Source organism: Lepidochelys kempii, chromosome 10 (assembly GCF_965140265.1).
Source record: "Lepidochelys kempii isolate rLepKem1 chromosome 10, rLepKem1.hap2, whole genome shotgun sequence".
NCBI lineage: Eukaryota > Metazoa > Chordata > Testudines > Cheloniidae > Lepidochelys > Lepidochelys kempii.
In genome coordinates, this window is record NC_133265.1 from 51,471,675 (window position 1) to 51,497,633 (window position 25,959).

At 41.3% G+C, this 25,959-nt stretch overlaps 1 protein-coding gene across 2 annotated transcripts in view; it reads left to right on the top strand.

Moving 5' to 3' along the window:
- Positions 1-8,533: 8,533 nt before the first annotated feature.
- The window catches only part of DAPK2 (death associated protein kinase 2), an 89,851-nt gene continuing 72,425 nt past the window's right edge, over positions 8,534-25,959 (top strand). For both annotated transcript variants that reach the window (XM_073303561.1, XM_073303560.1), the window contains exons 1-2: positions 8,534-8,606; positions 18,344-18,441. In XM_073303561.1, coding sequence (XP_073159662.1) covers positions 18,365-18,441 — 77 coding nt within the window. In that variant the 5' untranslated portion in view covers positions 8,534-8,606; positions 18,344-18,364. The remainder of the gene's footprint in view (positions 8,607-18,343; positions 18,442-25,959) is intronic.

Below are 25,959 nucleotides of genomic sequence, written 5' to 3' on the forward strand. Positions count from 1 at the left end.
CTTCCATGGGTGGGGCGGTGGGTGCTGCTCTGCCTAGCCCAGATAAAAGAGAGCTTTTCCTACCCAGCATGGACCTATATAGTACCTCCTCTCTTCCAGTCACCTCGGGGGGAGGGATGCTGACCTGCTCTGTGGCTGCTGTAAAAATCACTCCATGCCTCTCTAACCCTTTAAAGAGGTACGTACCTTCTCTGATAAGCCCAACAACGACCTCTCCTGCTTAATGTGCAGTATGGTTATATATCTAGACTAGTATACGCTAGCTTTACACTTCTAGCACATAACGATTTGGTTTTGTATTTGCTGATTCAGCAAAGTACTTAAGCATGTGCTATGCTTTAAACACCTGTTTAAAATACCTTGCTGAATCAGGGCCTTAGCCAGTGGCCTGCAGGTTTCAGGAGTAAATACATGCACACTTTCCAAAAAAAAAAAAAAATAATAAAGTCTTGTAATAGGTGAGATTCTTAACATGAAACTTTTTATTTAAGGTAGGTACCTTATTTAAGCTGGTACCATCTTGTTAATTTTTCACAGTCATGCAAGGTCACTATCTGATTTTTCTCGGTCTCTTCTGATTATGGTTGGAATACAAATGACATATAACACTAGATGTCTCCATCAAGTTGTGAGTTTAGTTCATAATAAATAAGCCACTCTTGAGCTCTTCTTTTTTCAGTGAAAGAACAGAGAGGGGACAGAAGGACTTTTGTGGCATTCAGTCAAATTATTGTTTTTCTCAACTTGTTAATCATACACAATCAACATTCAACTCCAATTTTGGCTTTAGATGGCATTTTATAAATTGTGCAGTGTCTGACCATCCATTCCTGATCATAGGAACATGAGCTTTTCTAACAGTAGTGCCTCTGCACCCTTTTAAAAATAACACACATACATAACATGATAATGGACCTTCCTAAATCAGTATTGGCTAATTAAAAAAACTCCCACTTCTTTAGTTTTGCTGTGAAAACTTCTTGCCTTAAGAACTGAGGGCGGGGGGGGGGGGGGGAGAGGGTTCTGTCAGCCAAGAAGGTGACAAACCTCAATGCAACGTTAAAGTCTGAAGCCTAGATAGACTTCAAACATTCAATGTGAGCTGATTATCACTCACGTGCACCTGTAGGCATAATCGGTACTACTCATTCAAAGGCATGTTTGTATTGTAGATTGAATATGTATTTTCATGCCTGAGCGTGCATGTACTGGTACAATACATTCAGTGTTTAAGACAGAATGAGTATCTTCTGTCCTTGACCAACTTTCAAGGCTGTAGCTTCCTCCCCAGATTACGTTTTGGAGCCAGTTTACAGTGACACTGATGGAAGGCTTTAAAGCTGCATAAGCATCTTAAACCAATCTACAGCCTTAAATTAGTTTTATAAACTTAAATATATAAGACCTACAAAGTGTATGTGTGAGGAGGGTGTGGAATTGGGTTTGTGTCCTTTTTTTCCCGGTTTGCTTCTTTAAAACATTTTGAACAGCTATTTTTTCGGTTGACCTGTCTGCAATAAGCATGGTTAGACTCTTTTCACTTTCCCTTAAGTTTAAAATGGCTACAGGGCTTTTGCTCAAGCTTCCCAGAAAAATTCATCTTCAGGCAGAGTCTGATCTTGAAAAACATCTACCTGAAGTTGGAACTGTTTCGCAACCAAGAGCTATAGTGGCTGTGAATGATCCAAGGGGGCAGAAGGGAAAGAAGAGAACTTTATTCTACAGTAATCTAATTTTCCTTGAATAATGCAGTTTATTCTGTGTTTCTTACATTGATTGTAAGGTAAGCTATTTTGGAACTGAAAAGTTCAGTATTTAAAGGCTGTTTTTTGTGCATGATGCAGTGGGGTATGGAAAAGTTTCTGTAGAAGAGCAAACATGAAATTTTGGATTTGAACTTGGAAGATCCAAACTGCAAACGTGTATGTTACACCAGAATTTTCAAAGATATTTAGGAGTCCATGGGATTTTCAACACCCCTAAGCAGGTCAGGCACCTAACTAATACCATAATCTCAATGGGAGTTAAGAACCTACCTTGTGTAGGGGGCTTTGAAAATTCCATAGACCCCGAAATACCTTTTGAAAGTCTGACCCGAACTCTCATTTAAATTTAAAAAAAAAAAAAAAAGAGGAGTACTTGTGGCACCTTAGAGACTAACAAATTTATTTGAGCATAAGCTTTCGTGAGCTACAGAAGTGAGCTGTAGCTCACGAAAGCTTATGCTCAAATAAATTTGTTAGTCTCTAAGGTGCCACAAGTCCTCCTTTTCTTTTTGTGAATACAGACCAACACGGCTGCTACTCTGAAACCTCTCATTTAAGTGTGTGCTAGTTAGGTGCGTAATCTGCTTAAGTGCTTTTGAAAATACTACTAGTTGCCTAAATAAGTTTGGAAAATCTGTCCCAAAGCCCCTTTTTCAAAAAATAATTAGTAGTCTAAGTCTCATTGACTTTTAATGAGATTTAAATTCTGAAACATCTATGCCACTTTGAAAATTGGACTTAGGAGCCTAAAATCACTTAAGCAGTTTTGAAAATGTTACCTGTTGCTAGGGCTGTCCCCTTCAACAGTGTTATGCAACCAGTTATGGTTGTATGGCTAGCATGATCACTTTATTTCAGTTGATAGGATGTTAGCTTTGTCAGAGCACAGTAGGCTCTTAAAGTGTGGGAGCTCATTCAACTGGGAAATCTCTGCTAATCACAAGACACGGTAAAGGATAAAGAAGAGCATCTGAGACAGAACGTGGCTGTAGGTGGCCTAAGGACCTTCTGTGCTGAAGATGGTAATCTGAAGGGATAAGGCGTAACCAGCGCTGGCATTCAGATGCTTCAGTAAATTGCACAGAGGTGATGTCCTGACTCAGGATAAACATTTTCTGAAATTTCTTTTTCTTTAGTTGAAAAGCCATTTTTAAAAATAAAAAAATATTAATATTTGTATTGCAGCAGCACCTCTGAGCCCCTGTGTTGGGGTAGGATTGCATTGTGCTAGGCATTGTACAGACAAAATTTTTATATGAAAATTTTTTTTGACTAGCTTTACAGCTTGGTTTAAAAGACTTGGAAAGAAGAGGAAGTAAAACAGCTGGGAAAAACCTTCAGCCAAAAGAACTTACAAGAAGAGTGGACACAGATGAGCATTAGTATCATAAGAGCTAATGAATGCAATGTCAGAATTTTGGGGATGCTCTGTATTAGGAAAGTCTGGCAGATACAACCTGTATTCTGAAAACATCCTGGTTTAGTGTGACACCGAATTTTCATGTTGAAAAGTTGAGTCTTTTTAGATTTAATAGGCAGCCAGAGTTGTCATTATTGTTTAAGAACTGCAGTGCTTTAAGGAGCCATGTAGGCCAGTAAGACAGTAAGTGAAATGAGCATGTATAAATTCGATTAGCCAGTTCAGTTAAAAAACAAAACTGCAGTTTGATGCTCATGTTTACATATGCAAATACTTTGCCTTGAAGCTCTTATCATGAACATGTCTAATAAAAGGCCAAAGCAAATATGCTCAAATACTAGTGAAAAATCATATGTGACAAATAATTGTACCCTTAATAGGAATTATTTTTATATGATTTTATCTGTATGCCCACTGTTATGTACTTTTGTCTAAAAATTGTAGGTAACCCAGTTAAAAAGCACTGTGGCGTCTTTGAACCTCTGGAGTGGCACAAACTAGCCATAGTTAGCCCGAGGATCTGCCCCAGTGTCTTGGGTGAAAGGGAAGAGTCACTTCTAACTGGAGAAGAGCAGAAGTTCACTGGGGACCTCGTTATACCAATCTCTTTTACCAGGATTTCACCCCTAGGCTGGGATTTTCTAATCTAAAGCATTTAGCACTGTTCTAACTCTGCTCCCACTTGACTTCAGTGCTTTAGAAAATCCCACCCCTTCGCCCACCCAACCTTATCAAACCAGGCTTTCAATAAAAAAATAAAAGACTAAAACAATTGTGTGATCATATTGATTATAGTGAAGTCTTCAGTACTGGAAGTTTTTATTTCACTCAGATAGTACAAACAACGGGCATACTGGACCTTGAATATTTTTCCCAGGGAAGCAGAAAGACTAAAGGTTAAAGAAAAGCCAAAGGCAAGCTACCAAATTGGTATTTCGTCATCCTGGGAAGGAGCTATTCTGAAAAATTATACCCATTGGTTGCAGCATGGCAGCTATCATCTCCTGCTTTAAATGTTGCCCATTTCCCATTTTAAGACACTGTTTTCAGTTGCTTTTAATTTTGTCAGTCTCTAAACCATTTGGGCTAAAATTTTCCATGCTGGGTGTCTGCTTCAGGCTGATGTTTTTTAATCATTTCAGCCAAAAGTGTTCAGATTCAGCCATTTCTGAGAACAAACTAGGGGAAAATGCATTGTTTTACCCATATTAAAAATTTCTGGTGACCTATTTTTAAAAAAACTCTAGCACACCCCACCCCACCCGACCCCTGCTTCGGTGCAGTAGGGACTTGAAATTTGGCTGTGGAGAAAGAGGGCCTCTGTGTCCAAGATGTGCCTTTTGTTGTTTTAGTGAAAATCTGCCAAAATTTGGCCTAGTTCTAAGGCTCAATAGAGATTTGCTAGAACTTTGCATCTTAATTCCTTAAGATTCTAGCCACATTGAGTATGATCCAGACGAAGATGAGCTGAACAGGACTTTCACTGCAGGGACCTGTGGAAAAGCTAGAATGTGGTTGTTTAAAGGCTGTATCGTCATGCATATGTACAAGGTGACGAAAATAAGATTGCAAAGCCAACCTTTGTTCTGGCATTTCGTAACTTTTGAGCCCTTGACTTTGCAACCTTAATAATGTTTTAACACGGCTTTTGTGCATGTGTGTGTGTAACTTGTAACATCTCCAACATAATATTTTATAACCCCTTCAAATACAAGAGGAAATTACACTTGAAGCGATAGTTAAAGGCACTGTCAATATTCTGTAAGTGACACACAGATGGTGCTTTCTTGGTCGGTCCATATCAAGTTTGAACTCTCCTTTAGGAATGTAGGATATGTGCTTCCTTTTCTGTCACTTCCTAAATGAGATGAGATAAGGGATGTGTGTGACAGAGCATGGCCCATAAAGAGAGAGCAAATGCTGACCTCCAAAGCTCAGTGCTTTATGGGGCTGCTCAGTACCAGAAATGTGCTGCCTCTTTTGAGATCCATTCAAATTGCAGAGTTCTCTTTCCTGTCGTACTGTCTTGCATGCACATGACATCTCTCAGCAATTGGAACACTATCTCTGCAATTGGAGCATGATCTCTACAATTAAGTCTTTTTCACAGGATCCATAACAGCCATGAAACATTAGAGTAGAATAATGTGTCATACAGAGAGGCATCTCTGGACCTTAAAGCAGTTTGCTAATGTCTATCTAAGGCAGTGGTCCCCAAACATTTTACCTCATGCCTCCTTTTACCCCTGTTGGTGCTCCCCCAGCCAGGAGTGAGGCCATGGCTCTGGGAGAGGGGATGCAGACAGTGGTAAGGAGTCTGAGGCTGGGACCACAATTGGGGGTGGGAGTGGACCCTCAGCCTGCAACTGTGGCTGGGCAGCCACGACCCCAGGCTGAGCTCCCTGGGCAGCCCGGGTGCAGGGCTGGCAGCTGGGACCAGGAGCAGAGCTGCATGGTGGTCCCTTCCTGCCCCATGTGGGGACTGGTCTGGGCCCCAGATGGGCTCCCCTGAACATTACTCCATGCCCCCCTGGGGGGGGGGTGCCCCACAGATTGAAGATCTCTGATCTAAGGGCTTTGAGAGCCTTTGATGGGTTTATATAAATGATAGAAGGGCAAGTTTTTCTATTGAGGTAAGATCTAGATAGTTTTTTACAAACCCACTGGACCATACTTTGCATAGGATCTATTTCCAGCAGGCTGTCAAAGATAAATTTAATTGAGATCTAAGGTTATGGTTGCACAGTGTTCTTTTAAATTAAGATTAATACTATGTGCTGCACAGAAATGTACCTTTTGCAGTGGTCAGAATTGACTGAAATAGGAACAGAAGCTCTTACTGCAGCAGCCAAGGAAGGGGGGTGTATACAAGCCCCAGAGAAGAGGGGAGCTCCTTCTTATTCTAACCCTTAATCTTTTATATTTATTGCTTTGGATTAAAGCGTAGAGGTTAGAGGTGGAAAAGATCTGTTTAGAGCCAGTCCACCCCTGCTTGCAATGTAGGCTATAGGTGCCAACTTGATCAGGCCTCAGAGTTAGACTCCTCAATGTAATAGAGTGGGTAGGGAAAGCTCACCCAGGTTTGAAAAGCCATTGCAATTTTAAGTGTCAGTACAATGCATGTTATTTTGTCACCTTCCCTTCCAGCCATGTCCAAACAAAAGGCAAAAGATTTCCATGAGTGTCTTTATTCCTCTGATAACTAACATGGCTTTTGTCATAAGGGTGTTTCAAGCTATCAGATGACAACCTCAGCACTGAGGCTGGAGAATCTGGATTCCTCCAGAGGCCTGTTAGAGCCTTTAGAATCCCTCCCCATTTCCTCCTCCTCCATCTTTCCCCATTCCAACCTCATTTGATGCAGCTACTTTCGTTTTGGATTTGGGGAACTGGGTGGAACTTCCTCAAAGGCCATGAACACCACTCCTTAATCAGCTAGAAGGGGTCGCAGTTGAATTCTACTGCCAAGGAGGAAGGAGATAGGCTGGGACCAGGAATGAAGCCAAGTCTTCCGAACTGCAATGCAGAGCACTGCCTCGAGGCTGGCTCCAGTTCAATAATGTGACAGAGTGAAATGATTTTGAAATTCATTATATCTGATCCTAGGAATTTTTGAAGGGGAATAAGCCCAATGCTTGGAGAGACAGAAGCCAGCATGCCCCATGCAAGTTTCTCTCTAAAACTGGTATGTACCCAACTGGAAATGAAGGCAAACTGGCATTGATGTTCAGTTCCAGCTTGTTCATTACAAATGATGCATATGTATTATTAATGTTTTCTGGGATTAGATGTTAACCTACAATGCTTCTGGCTCTCATGGTTGCAGAGAAAAGCTTGAAAACATTAACCCTAAATGCTCAACAACCAAAAAGCAAATAAAAAGAACCTAAAATGTATTTTTCAAATCTTGTGATTTTTAAACCAATCTCGTGATTTTGTGGAGCTTCCTGGCTAATGATTTTTGAACACATGGAATCAGCAATACTGGGACACTTGTAAAATAGTCACACAAAAGGACTCTTTTTAGAAAGGGTGTATGATGTCACTACTGTAGCTTCAGATTCACAAGTGATTGGGCATATTCCTCAAGGGAGACTATATGAGTGTTCTGAGTGAGTTTATCACAAAACACTGCATTTTGAGCAAAAGTACTGTTCTGATGGGGTCAATGGTCATTTGTCTCTGTTCTTCCCTACAAGCATGGTTCCCACACTGAGCACTCCTTCCAGTGGGTTGTTTGTTCCTAGCAAACAGGGAAAATGCTACTCTCTATACCAATATATCCTGAACAAACATTTTGTAGTTCTAAAGCAACCCATATGTTTTGATGGGTGAAATGACACATTGCAGATATGCTGAAAGACGTTCCAGGGACAGCAGATAATAATCTGAGAGGGCCTGGGCACGTTTGTCTGGATTGATGAATTTTCATAGCAATTCTACACATGCCTACTTACAACATTAAGCACAAGTTGTATTAGCCTTATTCTCATTTGGTATTTGTTGAGCACCAACAAAGTGCTCTGTGCTGTACAAGGCACAAATCCAGAGAAAATCCTTGCCTGGGAGAGTGAGCTCTGTGTGGCTCCTCCAAAGCTTGTCTCTCTCACCAACAGAAGTTGGTTCAATAAAAGATATTACCTTGTCTCTCTAATCTACAACACAGACATTCACCAACCTGGCTAATGGGGGTAGATGGGGAATAGTTTAATTTCTTCCTCTAATTGTCAGGAACTCACTCACAAAATAGGTTCTTTCCAAACTAATCATCTAGATGTTTAAAAACCCCATAAATGACCAGAGCCTGGTGCCACCCTTTAACACCCCCTCTACCCCAGGCATGGATGGATCAGTGTGCATTTGGGTCACTTGCACAGGGCCCCCAGCTCAGGTGACTCCTGACCACCAGAAAAGCCTCCAAGACAAAGCCCGGAGTGGCGCTGACCCCGTGTGCCACGTTCCAACACCACTGCCATGGACCTGGCCTGGCCGCCCCCAGCGGACGGAGGGTGGCCTCGGGCCTGGCACTTGGCCCCACCACCGCTACTGCAACCAGGCCCCAAAGAGAGCTCCCAGGCCCCCGCAGAAAGGTGGGGTGCGGGCCTCATTTCCATAGTGCACAGGGCTCCAAACCTCTTGGCACTGCCCGTCCCCCAGCCGCCCAAAGGCGCTTTCTGGGGCATCTCAGCTCAGTGAGGGGGCGCAGGGCCTGAGCGCTCCCAGGAGGGGGCTGGTGGGACGCGGCTGCTGCAGTCCGGCAGGGGGCGCCCTCAGCTCACCATCCCGCAGGGCTCGCCCGCAGCCGCGACCTGACACTGGCGGAGCGGCTCCTCCCCGCTGCCGGCAGCGGGAGTCGGCTGGAGCGGCGCGCAGGGGGAGTAGCCGGCAGCATCAGCGCCTGGACACTGCGGCTCCCCAGGGTGAGTAGCGCCCGCCCCGGGCCCCGCCGCGAGCCGACTCCGCTCCCTGCCCCGCGCCCTCCGGCCGGCGCCTAGTGCAGGCGGCTGGGCTGCCTGGCCCCCGCCGAAGCAGCGAGGGTTCGTCCCTGCGTCTCCTTGGCACAGCTCCCCGGGCGGGGGCTGTCCAGCCTGCGTCCCCAGTGCGCCCTGCTCCCCGGGCTGAGAGCGGCGTGGCGGGCTGCCCCTCCGGCCTGGGTCGGCACCTGCTGCTGGGCTTTCTCGGTGGGGGGCTCTGGAGGTGCAGCAGGGCTCGGCCCGCCAGTGCCCCCGCGAGCTCACTGGCAGCGCAGCGCCGGGCTCGGCTCCTGAGCGTCTGCCCTGCCCTGCCCTGGTCGCGGTGCCTTCCCAGGTACGGGGGTGAGGCTGGACCCAGGGCAGGGGAGGGGGTGGTTTATCCATCTGGTGCCTTCTCCTGCTTGTGGCCTTTAGGGAGGGGAGGAAAGGAAATAGGTGACCGGTGGGTTCTGCAGAGGTGCCAGGGGACACTGTGTTGCTGTGCACGTGGTGCTCCCAGGAATGGGCAACAGCTGACAAAGCCGAGAAAGGAAAAGCAGGGGAGCTTAACAGGCTGGACTTTATCAAGCCCTTCCTAGAAGGTGGAAGATCATCATAACACCTGTCTCCGATCATCCTGTTAGCTTCCCAAATTAAGAGGTTTCAGCTATACAGGATTGGGCTAAAGCATCAGCCTAATAATCTCTGCACAGGTGTCACACTTAGAATGCACCTACTATGCCAATATGCTGTAACTCCGGGATATGGCAATGGGTGAAAAATGGATCTGCAGCATAGTAATCCAAAGGGCGGGCCAAAAAAAAATTTTTTTTGGTAGTCCATGCATTCTCAGAATGAGCATTATGCAGCTAGGTCCTACTAAAATCCTTCTTGTTCTGGCTTTTGCCCCACTTCACTTATGCCCCTTATAGTTTTCCTCTGTCTTCTTTAGCTTTTTCTCAAATTAGAGGTTTTTTGCTACTTAATTTTCCTTTAAGCAGCCATTGTGGAAAAGCACTTCTGTACAGGTTCATGACATTCTTGCTACTAGATCCCATCTACACTGGACTTCAAACAGAGTTAAGGACCCAAACATAAACGTTGTTCCACCTAGATTTGTTTTTAGCATAGGCTGATGGGCCAGTGGGGGGGTGGGATTAGAACTGTGTTTAAAAAGTGTGTTGTAGACTAGGCTGGTTTAATACACTGGCTTTGTTTCTAACCCATTGGGTGGTGGTGACCTCATGCACACATCCACTCTTTGAGACCTCTTCATAAATTCTACTTGTGTCCTCAGCCTTGTTTGTTTATGACTTGCAGGAATGTGGGGTGGATCCCTTCATTTTTTATTTCCATACAAACAGGGGTAGGAACTATTGGATTGTTGGTATCTGAGACAGTGAGTCAGAAACAGAATATCAGGATGCAGCACAGTGCACACTTGACTGAACACCCTAGGCTGTCTCGCTTTAGGGGAAGATCAAGATCAAAGGAATGAGATTTCCCCATCTAGGGTTGTGATGGCTGCCATCCTGGTTTATACATCAGGGATTGAACTGGGGACGTTCACAGATGAAGAGCTAAAGCACGCTAGCTTGGGGTTATAACAGGTTCCTATCATCCACAGACTGGGCACAGAGGGAGACTTGTAACATACTCAGCAGCGGGTTCATGGGCACACAGGTAAAGAGCTTGTCTGAGATGCCCTGACCGTCCTCCAGAGGTGGGCCCAGGCTTCATTTGGCCTTCACTGGTCCATGTGGCCAAAGTTCATAGAGCGTGCAAGCCAAATCGTGTTTGACTTCAGGGTAGAAAAATTTAATAGTCAAAATCCCGTTATGTTTATCACTTGTGATAACAAAAGACTTGAAGGCAGCCTACTCAGGAATAGAGAGGTGGGTTGCAATTCCATGCTTGTCCATTCCAAGACCCATTATGTATCAAGTCTAGAGCTTTCCCCTGCTGTCTGTCTAGGCATTTATATTCATTGCTATGGCATCATCCAAACACCTTAGGATCAGTTACAATGGCAATCCAGGCAATCCTTGTCTCTGTTGACCCATAATTAGCTGCAGAGAGGACAGGATAGCCACTCATTGCGGAAGTGGAAGGGGTTTGAACTGCAGTGTGTGATCAGCCACCACAAACCTAAATATTCCAGAGTAACTTGGGAGAATGGAAAGGGGGGGTCTCTTGAGAACTAGTGGCAACAATAAGGGTGATTCTAAAACAAGACTTGGTTACATTGAGTTACTGGCACGTCTGGAATGTACCATTCAGAGATATCTGGATAATAAGTAGTAGAAGTGGCTGAAAATTTCCTGACAAAGGTTTTTTTTTATATAGAAAAATAGGGGTTTGGTGAAAACTAGATTATTCATGGGAAAACATCTTTGACTTGCAAAAGTTAGAAATCTGGCAAAGTGGAGAAAAACTACTTTTTCACACCTTTTTACTCTTGTATTTAAATAGGTTTTCCCCATTTTCTCTCAGTTTGTTACAGTCTTCCAACCTTTTCCAGTGGAAAAAAGGAGGAAAAATAAATGGAGGTGGAGGAAGCACATAAACACCAAAAACTCAAATGTTATAATCCTATTTTTGGAGTTTAAAAATCAGAAGTAGATGACATTTGAAATCTAAATGAAATTTTATGTTTATTTCAGTATATCAGTTTGCAACAATTTGCGTTCAGCCCCAAAATTTTGATGAAGATATTTTTCCTGTGAAACATTCCATGCAGGAAAAATCTAGTTCTAATTGTTGTGGTTGTTTACCATATGTAATGTAAAATGAGGCCACAGAAGTAGCTTCTCTGATTTCAGCACTAGGTTCAGAGAGAGACTTCATGTCATGTGTATTTGGGAAAGTGAAATTGTTTGGCAAATAAATGGAGAACATATCCAAGGGAAGAATCCTGCACCCTCTGGGGTCAGGCCAAATGATCTAATAGAGTTTAGACATTTTCCAGATCTAATTTCTATCATCCCACTAGGATTGAATGGTTGGCATTTATTATGGATTTATCATGTGCAGGCCAGTCATTACTTGTCACCTCCCTAGAATAATTAAGTGACTACAGAAAGAAGCCTTGTCTACATGGGAAAGTTTCTCCAGTTACACAGGATAGTCCTGTGATATAACCCCCTCGTGTCACTTGTTCTGGTGCATTGTTCAGTTTAGTTTAAACCCCTTTCCGAGCAACATTAGATAAACTGGAAAATGAGTTGCATACTGGAGTATTAGTGTCTGCCCACCGGGATAATACTCATATGACAATATCAGTTCAAATTCACACCTTATGTTATACAGAAAAAGCTATCCTGTGTGGACAAGGCCTGTTTTATGATATAATAGAACTCATGAATGTAAAATAAAAAAGGAAAGGGATACCTTTTAATGGTTAGAGCCACTGACTTGCTGGCCATAGGCCAATCACTTAAATTCTCTCCCTTGGTTTTCTCATCTGTAAAATGAGAATAACACCATTCTGACTCACTGAGGTATAGAGGCTTATTTGTTTGTAAAGTGTTTTGAATTCCTGAGTTAAAAAGTACTATAATACTCTGAACTAGTATTAAAGCTCCATTACCACTACTGATGCTGCTGAATAGAGATTATTCTGCAGATTAAAATCTATTTTTAAAAAGTGTTCCTGGTATTTACTTTAGTTAACGCCTTTTACCTAAATATCAGGGCACACGGTGCTACTTGTTGCACAAAAAAGAAAATCTGAAAGAGAATGCATTTATGCACATACAGTGTCCAACCAAACCAGAGGAGAAAAATGAAGAAGGCTATATCCTCTGCTGAGGTCACTGCTGCACATTAGATGCAGCAGAGGTATCTGGATAACCTTTTTCGCACAATAAAATCCTTTCAAACATCAGTAATTGAATCTTAGTTTAAAATTAGCCCTGATCCAAAGCCCACTGGGAGTCAATAGACTCCCATCAACTTTTAAATGTGCTTTGGATTAGAGCCAAAATGAATAAAATGATCATAGCCCAATGCATCACGAATGGTTTTTGTGTAGAACTGCCTGAGAAATATTGGAATAAAAATAGATTGGCAGAAAATACAATAGATTATTTCTGCTTTTCCAGGATATTGTGTATGCCTTGGTGTTTAAATCAACCAAATCTGAGTGCCCAACCCTGATTCAGCTGACTTGGTTTCACTAGTTGACCTAAGGAAAAATTGACCACCTGATTAAAAAAGTATTAAGGTTCTCATCCCTTCTTTGGTTTGATTGTGCTCCAAACCTCTGAATGCATCATAACAAAAATGGCATAATCTAGTTCTTTGAGTATGGGAGAAATCTTCATAATTTTCTAGAATTACCACAGAATATCTGGCGATAGTTCTTTTTATGAACAGTAAATGCCACTTGAGAGTGGAATATTTCATTCCAAAGGCATTTTAACACCATGAAGGTCATTTTATGCTAGCTTCCCCGCCCCATGCCTCCATATTTGCTAATGACAGGCAATTTGGTTCCTCAAGTGTGTGATTTATTTTGGGCTTTTACTACAGTTACTGCTGGGTGAGAGCCAGTGAGGCCTATCTGCAGAAGTAATGTGGAGTGGAGGGTTTTACAGAATAGGCTGTAGTGATAGAATGGGAAACGCCAACATATCAAAGATTGTAAGGTTTGTAGGTTGGAGGTTGTAAACTCTTTGGGGCAGTTTATAAAATGGAGTTCCGGTCCTGACTGAGACATTTGGATGCTACTACAGTATATAATACCTGTGGGAAGGCTTGCTGGTTTGACCTTCTGGAAGAAAGACGTGCTTCAAAGATCAAGAGAGAAGCTGGTTTCTTTAGTCACTTCAGAAATAGATGAGCAAATTATAAAGCTATAGAAACAAGGAAGCTCTAACCAGCAAGTCTGGGTTTTCTTTTTGTATGTGGCTACCACTGTGATGTGTTCAAATCAGGCAAAACTTCCACTTGATAACCTCAGGGGAGATGAGTAAATGGTCAGTTGACAGGACCTAGCTGTTTCCCCAGAGGTGTCTTGGGCAAGTTCTTCATTTTTAGAGCAGTATTTTCAACTTGTCCCTCCATGTCACAGTCCAGTGTCTCTTTCAGGGCAATGGTATTTTTTTTTAGCTTTGTTTGCAGTAATGTTGTTGTTAGGCTTACATCTTGGATTGTGATAAAGGGAGCAATCAACCTAAGGGAATTACATTCTTTTGACAAGTCTCAGCAGAGTTTAGTACTGTAATAGATAAGTCTCTTCCCAGAAATGCCTTGCCATTAGTTGCGAACTGCTGCACACACTTAGAACTTTCTCCTGAAAAGTGATATGAACACGGTATAAGGGTTGGGTTTTCAAAAGTCGTCAAGTTGCCTTTATTCTGCTCCTAAAAAAGTCAGGAGGGGCTGAGTTAGGTAAGCACTGAGCACTTCTGAAAATCCCATCTTAACATCTATGAATAAAATATTTTCTCAGAATGGAAATATGTACTGTTGTACACTGCACGCCTTACAAGCTTTTTTTTAAGACACCCAACACAAGGTAGTAAACTTGTTTCTTTAAGCCCTAAGCAGAGCTGATCTTAGAACTTTTTTGAGGAGACGAAAGAATTGCCTGAGGGATACACTAGTTTGGGTGAAGCTGCTAGTGAGCTGTTTATTTTCAGCTGGAGGAGAGAGGTTTTTATGCCAGTAGTGGGATTAGATTTGGGGAGAAGAAAACAAAATAGTAAACAATGAACAAAATAACAGATTACTGAACCTTTCAGAATGCTCAACATGTAGTAATGGTAATCAACAAGGGAGATTAAGATCTCTGAAGGTGAATGGAGATGGAAAGGGAGAATAAGAGATAGAAGCCCTTTTTGCTCATCTAGTCCACCCTTGTCAGCAGCACAGAATTGTTCCCAACTGTATATTTTTCTAGTGCTTTATCCATTCTAGTTTTAAATGTCTTCAGTGTTGGGATTTCCATTGTTTCCCTTAGGTTCTACTACACTGTAAAATAGTGACCCATCATTATTTGGGAAAGGGTCAAAAGAGGATTTAGGGAACAAATGAGCTACATTTCAGCATCTCAAACTTGGGAATTGCAGAAAGGCAATTCTGTAGAGCATTTACTAAAATATGAATGGATAATGGACATTAGGCATGGGCATATAACAGGGCAATCCTGATCAGTTAGACAGCTGGAGTGCTTATCGTATATTATTGAAACGGTAAGGAAAGGAAAATGAATGATCTCAAAATTCATCTGGATCTCAAAATACTAAGAAAATAGTATTGTACAAAAGCATGCACAACAAAGATGTTAAATGTAGCATCTAGTAAGAGCTATTGGAATGTATTAAATAGTTATGGAAAAGGCTGGAATAGCAGAGGAGGATACCAGATACTGGTTCTCTTCCTCCCTTTGCAAGGATCAGTTGAGTTGGACTTTTTAAAAAAAGGATCTGTAATCTTATTTGCATCCCTTCATTTACTGATAAGGTTTTATGAGTGTAAATGTTAGTCATAGTTCACTATTCAGGTTAAGGGTTGATGTGACATTCAGACAGGAATCTTTCCTCTTGAGACTAGGGGTCACTGAGAGTAATTGTAGGCCCAACATATAAGCTTTGTTAAAACAGGCTTTCAAAAAGCAGTACGTGGCAGTGGGTGGAATGTTTCCTTGATTTTCTTTCTTAGTTTAAATGGAAACACTATCCTTGGAAAGGAATCCCAGTAACCTGTAGTGTTTGTTTCCTAATTGTAAAAACCTGACAATTCCCTTCTTCTCCCTCCCTCCCCGCAAAAAAAGAGTGAGAATAAATTGGCTAGTCTATGCAGTGGAAAAAGCAAACTAATAGCATGAATTGTGATAAGGAAGTTCGATTTGTACAACTCTTTCAGTGTTATGATTTAAGATAGTGTTGGGAACACAGGGAAATCTTTTAAAGGAACATGAGTTTCAATTTGGCAGAATCCCTTTCAATGGTTTTTCAGTATTTCAAAGCTATTAACACAGTGTCTAAAGAATTACAAATCTACTAATTTATCTAAATAGCCATGTCTTGTTGCAGCATTTAGATCGAACATAATTTTAAAGGATCAAAATAGGTTTTGATGTGCTTATGCTTCTAGTTCTCCAGTGTGCAAAAGTATTATAGAGTGAAAGACATTCTTTAAAAAGGTCATAAGAGTTGTACAGAAATACAGAAACTGGGAGTTCCTAATGTATTGCTTGCAAGCATTGGGGCTAATCCACATGGGCAAATGAGAATTGAATTGAGAGGTGTGGTAATCACAGCTGGGCCTGAAATACACCTGAGGGGTATTTCTCAGGTGTGCACTAGAATTTCTGTTAGATAAGTTTGGGGTAGTTACATTTTTACTGTAACATTATAAATATTTGTAAGGGATGTACAAACATACTTAAAAATATTGAACTGCATAGTAGCTGTAGCATGGGTCCATGACATGAGTATAACCGTGGGGTCCTGTTTACACAGGAAAGACCAAACCATATTGTAAGCTGCTCAGCATGCTCCCATTTTAAAACTTATCAGTCTTTACTGTGGGGATGTGCACTGAGGCAGTGATTCTCAACCCTTCCAGACTACTGTAACCCTTTCAGGAGACTGATTTGTCTTGCATACCCCAAGTTTCCCCTCACTTAAAAACTACTTGCTTCCAAAATCAGACATAAAAATACAAAAGTGTCACAGCACACTAGTACTGAAAAATTGCTTACTTTCTCTTTTACTGTACAATTATAAAATAAATTGCGACCCCCCCCCGGTTGACAAACATTAATATAGTATATAGCGCAGTATAAACAAGTCATTGTATGAAATTTTAGTTTGTACTGACTTCTAGTACTTTTCGTGTAGCCTGTTTTAAAACTAGGCAAATATCTAGATGAGTTGGTGTATCCCTTGGAAGGCCTCTGCTTGCCCCCTGGGGTAAGTGAACCCTTGGTTGAGAATCACTGCCCTAAGGAACAGGGTCCATGATCTTGTACTTAGGTAGCAGTCTCTGAACTAAGTGGACAGGAATGAAAAGCAACATTGTTCATAAAAGAGATCTAGTAGAGGGGTCAGCTTTTGGGGGGGTATTTTTTAAAAATGGAATCCATAGGGCATTCTGACCAGTTTCTAACAATTCCAATGTCACACTTTGGATCTTGGACCAGATAGCAAGTGTGAAAAATTGGGACAGGATGTGTGTGTGAGGGGGGTAATAGGTGCCTATATAAGACAAAGCCCCGAATATCGGGACTGTTTCTATAAAATCAGGATATCTGATCCGCCTGTTTGGACCTAAATTTTTTCCCCTACTGAGAGTCACTCACATTAGCATTATCCTTTTAATTTTATTATGAAAACTCCTTGGGATAAAACACCTGCTACACAGGAATTTGAATGAATATGAACACTTAAAAAAAAAGGTTTTCAGATAGGCTTTTTAGTTCCTTCTCACACAGCAGCTGCCTCAAAAATGTTGTAATGTAAAATTAAAGCCTAGGAGCTCTGCATTGGAGAATGCTGTTCTGTATAGGTTCTTACACTGTCCTCATGCCTGTAGCGTCTGATCTCCTTCCAATAGTGTCTTAAATTATGTGAATAAAATCTGTCACTTGTGGTTTGTGCTTTGTGTCATCCTCTGCCCCAAAAATTTGGGAGCCTAAAATGTAGTTCCTGTCCACCAGAGCATCCCCCGAATTTGAACCCAATACCTCTAGCACAGAAAGTAAGGACTATTACTCCTAGGCCACCCAGCCACTTACTTCTCTTGCTTACCACCCTGTCAAGGCCCTGTGATTTATATTGCCATAACTTTCCTTTGTGCAAGACACCCTTCAAAATCCATCACTGCTCCTAAAATAGTCAGAGGCAGTCACTACATAGAAATGTGATACGCTCCTGATTCTGAAACCCCCAGTGTTGGGCCCTGCTTCTGCAGCTCTCTCAGACACTGTTACCCAGGAAGGGAGCAAGCCTGGGAAATGAACCTGATTGTATCTCATGGCTGTGCAGTGCAATAGGTACACAAGTGCTGAGCTGCCCCTTGCTGCTTTTTCCCCTTGTTTGAAGTGACTCATGTTTGAGAGGTGCCTGGAGACCAAATCCCTCGGTTGATCTGCACAGCAGTAGTGCAAGCTTGCCCATGCTGCCCCACCAATGTGCTTCAACACTGACCAGCTCAATCAGGAAGAAGGAATTTCAGTTTCCTCGCCCATTCTATCCTGAGCCTCTCTGCTGAGACTGCCCATGTGGAGGCCAATTGTGCTGATTCTGACGGTGGTTTTTTTCCGTGAGATGGTCACTTAGGGTCCCTGATCTAGCAAAGCAGTTAAGCGTGTGCTTAACTTTATGCATGTGACTTGTCCCATTTAAGTCAATAGGTCTATATCTATGCTTTAAGTTAAGCATGTGCTTAAGCACTTTGTTGGGTGAGGACCCAGGAGCTTGATTCTGCATGGTGCTGTACACTACTGGAAGCCAATAGGAGTGGAGGGTACTCAGCACCACCCAGGATCAGGTCCTGGCAGCTGTGCTCACACCACCACATTTATTTCACACAGTCCACAGAACAGCCATCAGCTGGTGGTAACTTTGAACGTAATGAGCTGGAATAGAGTCACAGTGAAGTGTGTTTTTAATGATTCTTTGTTTATTGTGGTTGAGCTTGTGCTACTCTTGAACTGCACAATTAATTTACCATCTTTGTATTTTATATTCCAGTCACATTATCTAGGTGCATCAATGAGGAGTCCAGGGATGGCTGTGTTCAAACAACAGAAGGTGGAAGACGTTTATGAAATTGGGGAAGAGCTAGGAAGGTAAGTGCATATAGATGGCACCAACACACTTCAGAGGGTGACAGATGCCGTGATATTTGCAGTATCTTGTAAGAATGAATGAACTATTGAATTGGTGTTCTTCTTGATAACATAAGAACTGCCATACTGGATCAGATCAATTGTCCATCTAGCCCAGTATCCTGTCTCTGACAGTGGCCAGTGTCAGATGCGTCAGAGGGAATGAACAGAACTGGGAATTTGAGTGATCCATCCCTTGTTTTCTAGTCCCTGTCTCTGGCAGTTAGAGGTTTAGGGACACTCAGAGAATGGGGTTGCATCCCTTATCATCTTGGCTAATAGCCATTGTTGGACTTATCCTCCATGAACTTACTCTTTCTTTTTGAACCCAGTTATACTTTTGGCCTTCACAACATCCCATGGCAAGGAGTTCCACAGGTTGACTGTGTGTTGTGTGAAGAAGTACTTCCTTATGTTTGTTTTAAACCTGCTGCGTAATAATTTAATCAATTGACCCCTAGTTCTAGTGCTATGTGAAGGGATAAATAATGCTTCCTTATTCACTTTCTCCACACCAGTCAAGATTTTATAGACCTCTATCAGATCTTCCTGAGTGTTCTTTTTCCAAACTGAACAGTGCCAGATTTTTTAATCTCTCTTCATACAGAAGCTGTTCTGTATCTCTAATAACTTTTGTTGCCCTTCTCTGCACCTTTTCCAATTCTAATATATCTTTTTGGAGATGGGGTGACCAGAACTGCATGCAATATTTCAGGTGTGTGCATACCATGGATTTATATAGTGGCATTATGATATTTTCTGTTTTATTATCTATCCCTTTCCTAATGGTTCCTAACATAGTTAGCTACACATTGAGCTGATGTTTTCAGAGAACTATCCATAGTGACTCTAAAATCTATTTCTTGAATGATAACAGCTAATTTAGACCTCATCATATTGTATGTATAGTTGGGATTATTTTTTTACAATTTGTGGTACATTTCACTTATCAACATGGAATTTTTCCTCCCATTTTCTTGCCCAGTCACCCAATTTAGTAAGATTCCTTTGTAACTCTTTGCAGTCAACGTGGGCCTTAACTGTCTTGAGTAATTTTGTATTGTCTGCCAATGTTGCTACCTCTTTGTTCACCCACTTTTCTGGATCATTTATGAATAAATTGAACCAGGGTGGATTTGATTTAAATCACTAGTTTGGAAGACTCGATTTAATCATGGATTTCTACATTAAAAGTGCATTCTTGTTGGTTGTTATAACCTTAATACATATTCTTCACAACTTGGAGATAGATGTAGGTTGAATTTTTAGAAGGTACACACTATACATTTTTAAGTGACTTATTTTGAAAACTTTTCAGATTAGTTTTACAGCTATATCAGAAAATGAATGATTGTTTGGTTATTTCATTTACCAAAGGTAATTGAAGTAGATATTTATGAAGTCATTGGGAGGTGAACTATCTCCAATTCAACAGGTTAATCGTTAACATTGGGAGGATTTTCTTGCCATGCTGTATTAGGAGGAGAACATCACCAGACAGACATTTAAATTGTTTTATTTAACTAAAACAACAATATTATGTATTCTGGATTTTTTTTCTTCAACAGCAAACATATAATATTTTAACAAAACAAGCATATGAATTTTTTAATTTAGTTAAACATTCAAGTTTTTTAAAATCAGGTTTGTTTTTGTTAAAATTGTTTTGAACTAAAATAGTTAAATGAAATATTTTAAAAAAATTAAATCGACTATGTGCACCATAGTCAACATGAGAAACTTAAAATATTGACTTCTGCAGCTAACTCAGTCATCTTCTCATTCATTTTCCTGTTTGTTCATAATCTGGAAAAGAAAAACAAGCTTTCCTGCTTTTTCAGATCCCAAATGATTTCTCAGTTTGGAATGACTTAGTCCAAAGGAAGAAAATATTCTTTCTACACCGGCAGAAGAAGCTACTGATGTTAAAAGTGAAATTATCACTTCAAGGGTCTCTGAATCCAAGTGCTTAAATGACTTCCACCAGTTTACTGGTGTGACTTTCTTTAAAACATCATCAGCAAACATATTTATTGAATGGTTCTTATTCCCAAACTGGGTCTCTTTTACAGCCTGCTGCCATTATAGATTTTCCCTTCTAGTGAGAGAATGGTACGGTAGATCTCAAATCAATGAAGGATACACTCAGAAAGACCTCAAGACTTCTGGAATATGCTGCTCAAACAGGTTTCAAAGTAGCAGCCGTGTTAGTCTGTATTCGCAAAAAGAAAAGGAGTACTAGTGGCACCTTAGAGACTAACCAATTTATTTGAGCATAAGCTTCCGTGAGCTACAGCTCATCTCCTCACTGTATTTTCCACTGAATGCATCTGATGAAGTGAGCTGTAGCTCATGGAAGCTTATGCTCAAATAAATTGGTTAGTCTCTAAGGTGCCACTAGTACTCCTTTTCTTCTTGCTGCTCAAACAGTTTCACTTTTGTTTCTACTCCCTGTGGCTCCCTTCTCACATTATCTTCAGACTACTTCTTTGTCCAGATCTATTCCGACCCCAACAATCTTCTATTCATTGAACTTTTTGAAACTTTGCACTTTTAGAGAGAGGTAAGGAATTGACTCTGTGTACATAAATTTGCAAAGGGACAATAGGGTTGAGGTCTGTTATTTCTCACCTCTCTATATATTATTTATTTATTTTAAAACATTTTTGCTGTTAACAAGCATGTTCTCTCTGGAGACACAAATCCATAGTCTGAGAACTGCAAAACTAAACATCTCTGTACAGAAGCCCCTGGAACCCCATGAGATTGGGTCCCTAATCCATGAACTATTTGAACTCATTTACAAAATCTTTCTTAAACATTACATGAATATATTGTCTCATACTGTAGAATTAGAATTTATAATGCCTATTCTATGATGAGATATCTTTGAGCTATAATGTATCTTAATTAAAGCTATCTTTAGATAGGTTTCTTCCTCAAAAAGCATTTTATAAAAAAAAAATCAGATTTTTTTTTAAATCATTGATTTTTGTCCATTCTGAGTTGAACAGCACAGGTCCCAGATAACTGGTGTTATTCCCAATATATTACAACAGAAACCTATTCTTTAGCATAAAATTTATTTTCAGTCTGTAGAAAATTTCTCTGTTCCAATCCTCCATTTGCTTTCTAACATATAAAACAATAAAGTGTTGCAAAAATCAAATTTTAAGCTTTAATAGTTAGCACTTTCATATCACTTGCAGTCTTCAAAGGGCTTTACGGGTATTAACTACCACTGAAGTATTACTACCTTTGAAATCAATGGGACTACTCCCATGCTGATAGTTAAGCATATGCTTAAGTGCTCTGCTGGATTTGGGGACTAAATAAGGCAAGTCTCCTCCACTAAATTTGCACTTTACAGTGCACTGAATGCAGAAGGCCCAGATCCATAAAAAGATCACACCTCCAATAATTTTTTAACATGCAGCTAAGTTATCGCCTGCTGGACATCAGACAGTTGTCTTTGATAAATGGCTGTGCATGTACATACTGTGTTCTTCAAAGGCCCATAACTTAGTCATATTAAAACTCCTCACTAAGGGCTGTTTCCCTGCTGTCACAGATCCACAGGATCAGTGCTATGGCCTCAGCTTTGGAATGGTCTCTAGGAGGAAGCCCTCTGGTGTGCCATGGAACTTACTCTTCCTCCAGGATAAGCCACACGACTTCACTGCCTCCTTAGACTGGACCTCTGGACCTGAAGCACTTCTGCTTCATATTGTGAACTCCAGTCAGTGAGTCCAACAGAGACAGACCCCTGATGGAAACTTGTAGAGTTTTTAGGGATCAGTGCACCCCTCCAAGCATTTGCAGTGACATTGACACAGCATTATCAAAAGAGTAGGGTTTATTAGTCATCTGGAACACAGCACAGGAAGTCCTTAGGCTAGCATAGAAGAATGAAGATTAAAGCATAGTCCGTTCTAGTTAACACGGAGCCGAGCCAAGCCAAGCTGAAGTGAACTCCGTTGTTCAAGCTCCCTCTCTCTGTCTATCTGAGCTTATTTGTCAGACGCCCAGGTGTGCCTGACTGCTTCCCAAGTCCACGTTAACCCCCACCTAACACCTCTCCAGTCCTTTGTTCTCCAGGTGGGGAAATACTGTTCAGTCTCCTTGCTGAGGGGCAGTGAAGTCCATATCCCTTTGGGTCATTGCTTGCTAAGTGTCCGGGCAATTGGATCTGCCATTGTATTCTCAAGAGGCCCACTGATATGGGGATTAAGGGCCAAACAGGTAGGCAACATCCACACCTCTATCTCCTAGCTTGTCCCAAGAGCAAACAGTCCTTTTCTCCCCACTGGGTAACAATGCCGCATAGAGGAGAAACTGAGACACACATAGGGTTCATAAAAATATTACAAAAAATCCCACTTAGTCACACCTGCCAAATCTTTATCTTCACCCCCAGCTATTCCATTGCTCCCATTCTCCTCTCTCAGAAATGCTCAAACATTCTGAAACAGATTAACTTTGGGCAGAGGCTGGGTCTGGGATATTTCAGCTTGGAAGGTGAAAATTTGTGACTGAAATGACATTTGTGTCTGTGTGTTTGTAATGAAAATGCATAGGTAACCTGAATTATAGCCATTAGTATCATCCTTGCTTTAATATCTTCTAGTTCTCTACTCAGTACAGAATTTTTTACTGTATCTTTTATATAGTGTCACTTTATATCCTAGTATTATGTGCTGTAATTGTCAGAACATTGTGGGTAAAAATCGGCATTCCTTTTTGGTGTGTAGCAATCCCTTGACCTTTCACGTAGTGGCACCATGATTATCTGACAACCATATGCAATACTTAGACTTTGGATCCAGAAGCATGGTCGTTTCCTAGTGAGCTACAGGAACTGCTCCATTAGATCAGCCAGAAGAGGGAACTCCTCTATGTGCGCAAGTACTCTCAGCATACCATAAGGAGACTCCATCCTCTGGAGCCAAGAAACGCACACTGCAAAACTATTCTAGCTAACATTTTAGTACATTTTTTACATCTGACTTCCAAGTGTTCCGAATGATCATGATTAGTTACCAGGGGAGGAAATCTTCTCTCTGTACAGATGAGCAATTTGGGTCTACTTACCTAGGATTGCAACAGGGAAAACGTGTTCAATGAAAGACTTTAATGGATAAGCCTAGACTCTGACTCCTTGCTTTTCTGTTACTAATTCAGACTTTGTAAGTAAATAATTTTAACCTGTAAATGCTTATAGCAGGGGAGATCCACAATGGAATTGCTTTTTTATTCTTAACAATTTCAGGATGTATTGTTGGAATTATAATGCATATAATGTCACACTGACTTCCTATGTTGGCTTTATTTTCACTCTTTCGGATCTTGTGAGGGCTTCACAGACTTCTTGTTCCAGCTGTGCATTAAATCTGTAGTTTGAGCTGGTTATCATGCCTTGATCTCTGAGCAGTAATTACAGGGTCTGTGACAAGTGATTACTTGCTTTAGTGTAAGTAAAGTAACATACTAGACATGTTCCAGCAACTTCAAGAGAAGATTTTCTTCCAGTGTTGGCTGATGGAGCTCTTTGCCAATAGCTGCTTTTAATTATTTCGTATTTGCAGCAGCTTTCAATGCTGGCAGAAACAGGTGGATAAAAAGATTCATTTACAGGAGCAGTGACCAGGTAAGTAATTGGCAAACAAAGAGGTTTGTATGAAATGTAATCTCCATGCTTTGGCAGTTGTTCAACTTCTAACTGTATCTCCTTGACTCTATTATTTATTACTTCAGAACAAAAATCTTCATTAACCTAGGATTAAGATTGTTCCAGTTCAGATTCAACCAGCACATTCAGTAAAAATCCAGGATGTCGCAAGTAAAGCAAACACATTCATTTATTTATATACACATCCATTTTAAAAAGGGAGCATTTGTCCTTTGCTCTAGGCGCTTCTCGACAAGCCATAAATATGTACTAGTGATATGGACCCCTCCCTACAGTCATCAATCAGCGCATCCACAGCAACTGGCTATAACCCCGCAGTTGAGGATGTTCACAGCCACAGCAACTTCACCAAGCATAACTTTCTGCCCAAAGACAGGTTTCAGAGTAGCAGCTGTGTTAGTCTGTATTCGCAAAAAGAAAAGGAGTACCAATTTATTTGAGCGTAAGCTTTCGTGAGCTACAGCTCACTTCTTCAGATGCATTCAGATAAAGTGAGCTGTAGCTCACGAAAGCTCATGCTCAAATAAATTGGTTAGTCTCTAAGGTGCCACAAGTACTCCTTTTCTTTCTGCCCAAATACGCTTGCTGATTCCACAGCGAAATCCCTTTCAGCTCTAACGTGGAACCATTCACAACGTACAAATCACAACAGCCTGCAGATGGAACTCGTCATGTGCGGTGCTGTAGCAGTAAAGGCTCTGAGCTTCCCGCACTCCCAGTTCCATAGTGCGTCCCAGTCTCCCCAGCTCCGGTGCACAGAACCTCTCCTTCCCTTTTCCTTGGCCTCTTGTGCATCCGTGTGAAAGCTGTCACGCCCGCTTCACCCGTGCTGCCCAACCTGTCTCCCTCGGGCAAAGTGCAGAACACATCTGGTCCATCAGGCAGCACCGGAAAATTGAAGGAGCTGGTGGTACTTGATAGCGAAGCTAGAATAGATTATGCCAGGGGAATAATTTATTTTGATATAAATACTTTCAAAGAGGCTGCCTTCAATATGTTATCAGAGTGTGCGTGTGAAGACTGGAGTTTATGGTGATTATGGCTCTTTAGCTCAAAGGGACCCTAGAAAACTGAGAGTCTCAGGACCAAATTTTAGGAAGGGCTGGTCTTTAAATGTTTCCTCTTTCAAAAAGAAAATGTGGGGTTTTGTCAGGGGCAGAGAGGAAGAATGTGTAGAACATTCAGTTGTTCTAGGAAGAGTTAGTGTGTATAAAATGGAAACTAAATTGAGTCATGCTCTAAGTGTAAATCTTAATTCATCTTCAACTCTAGGGTCACTATCACTACCAATACCTCCGTAACTTGGAAAAAGCAAAATGACAGGTGCTGCTTAATGAGGGTGCATTGCACTTTAATTCTAGAACTCTGGATCAAGTGAGATGTTTTGGGACTTCAGTTCTAAGCTTTGAAGCTTTCAGTATATGATTATCTGAACTTGTCTGTTTGCCAGCAAAAGCAACTTTGAGTTAAGTCTGCAAAGTCATATTTTTAAAATATATATATAAAAAATCTGTGTGTGTATCTATAATACAGACACACAGAGATTTAGCCTTGTGCCACCTACAAGGTATAAATGTAGTACATTTGCTTATTCTAGAGAATGTGACTTTTACTGGTTACTCAGGTATCTATTTTTACCCATGCAGAACATACTGCAGAGTTGAGAGTCAGCATTTTGAGTCCTCAGTTCCGAGACTCAGTTGGTTCTTGCAGTCAGATGCAAAGCAAAGCCTGCATTTCTATTTTGAGCTCTGAAGATGAAGCTAGAAATAGGAGTTAATTGAGATGCT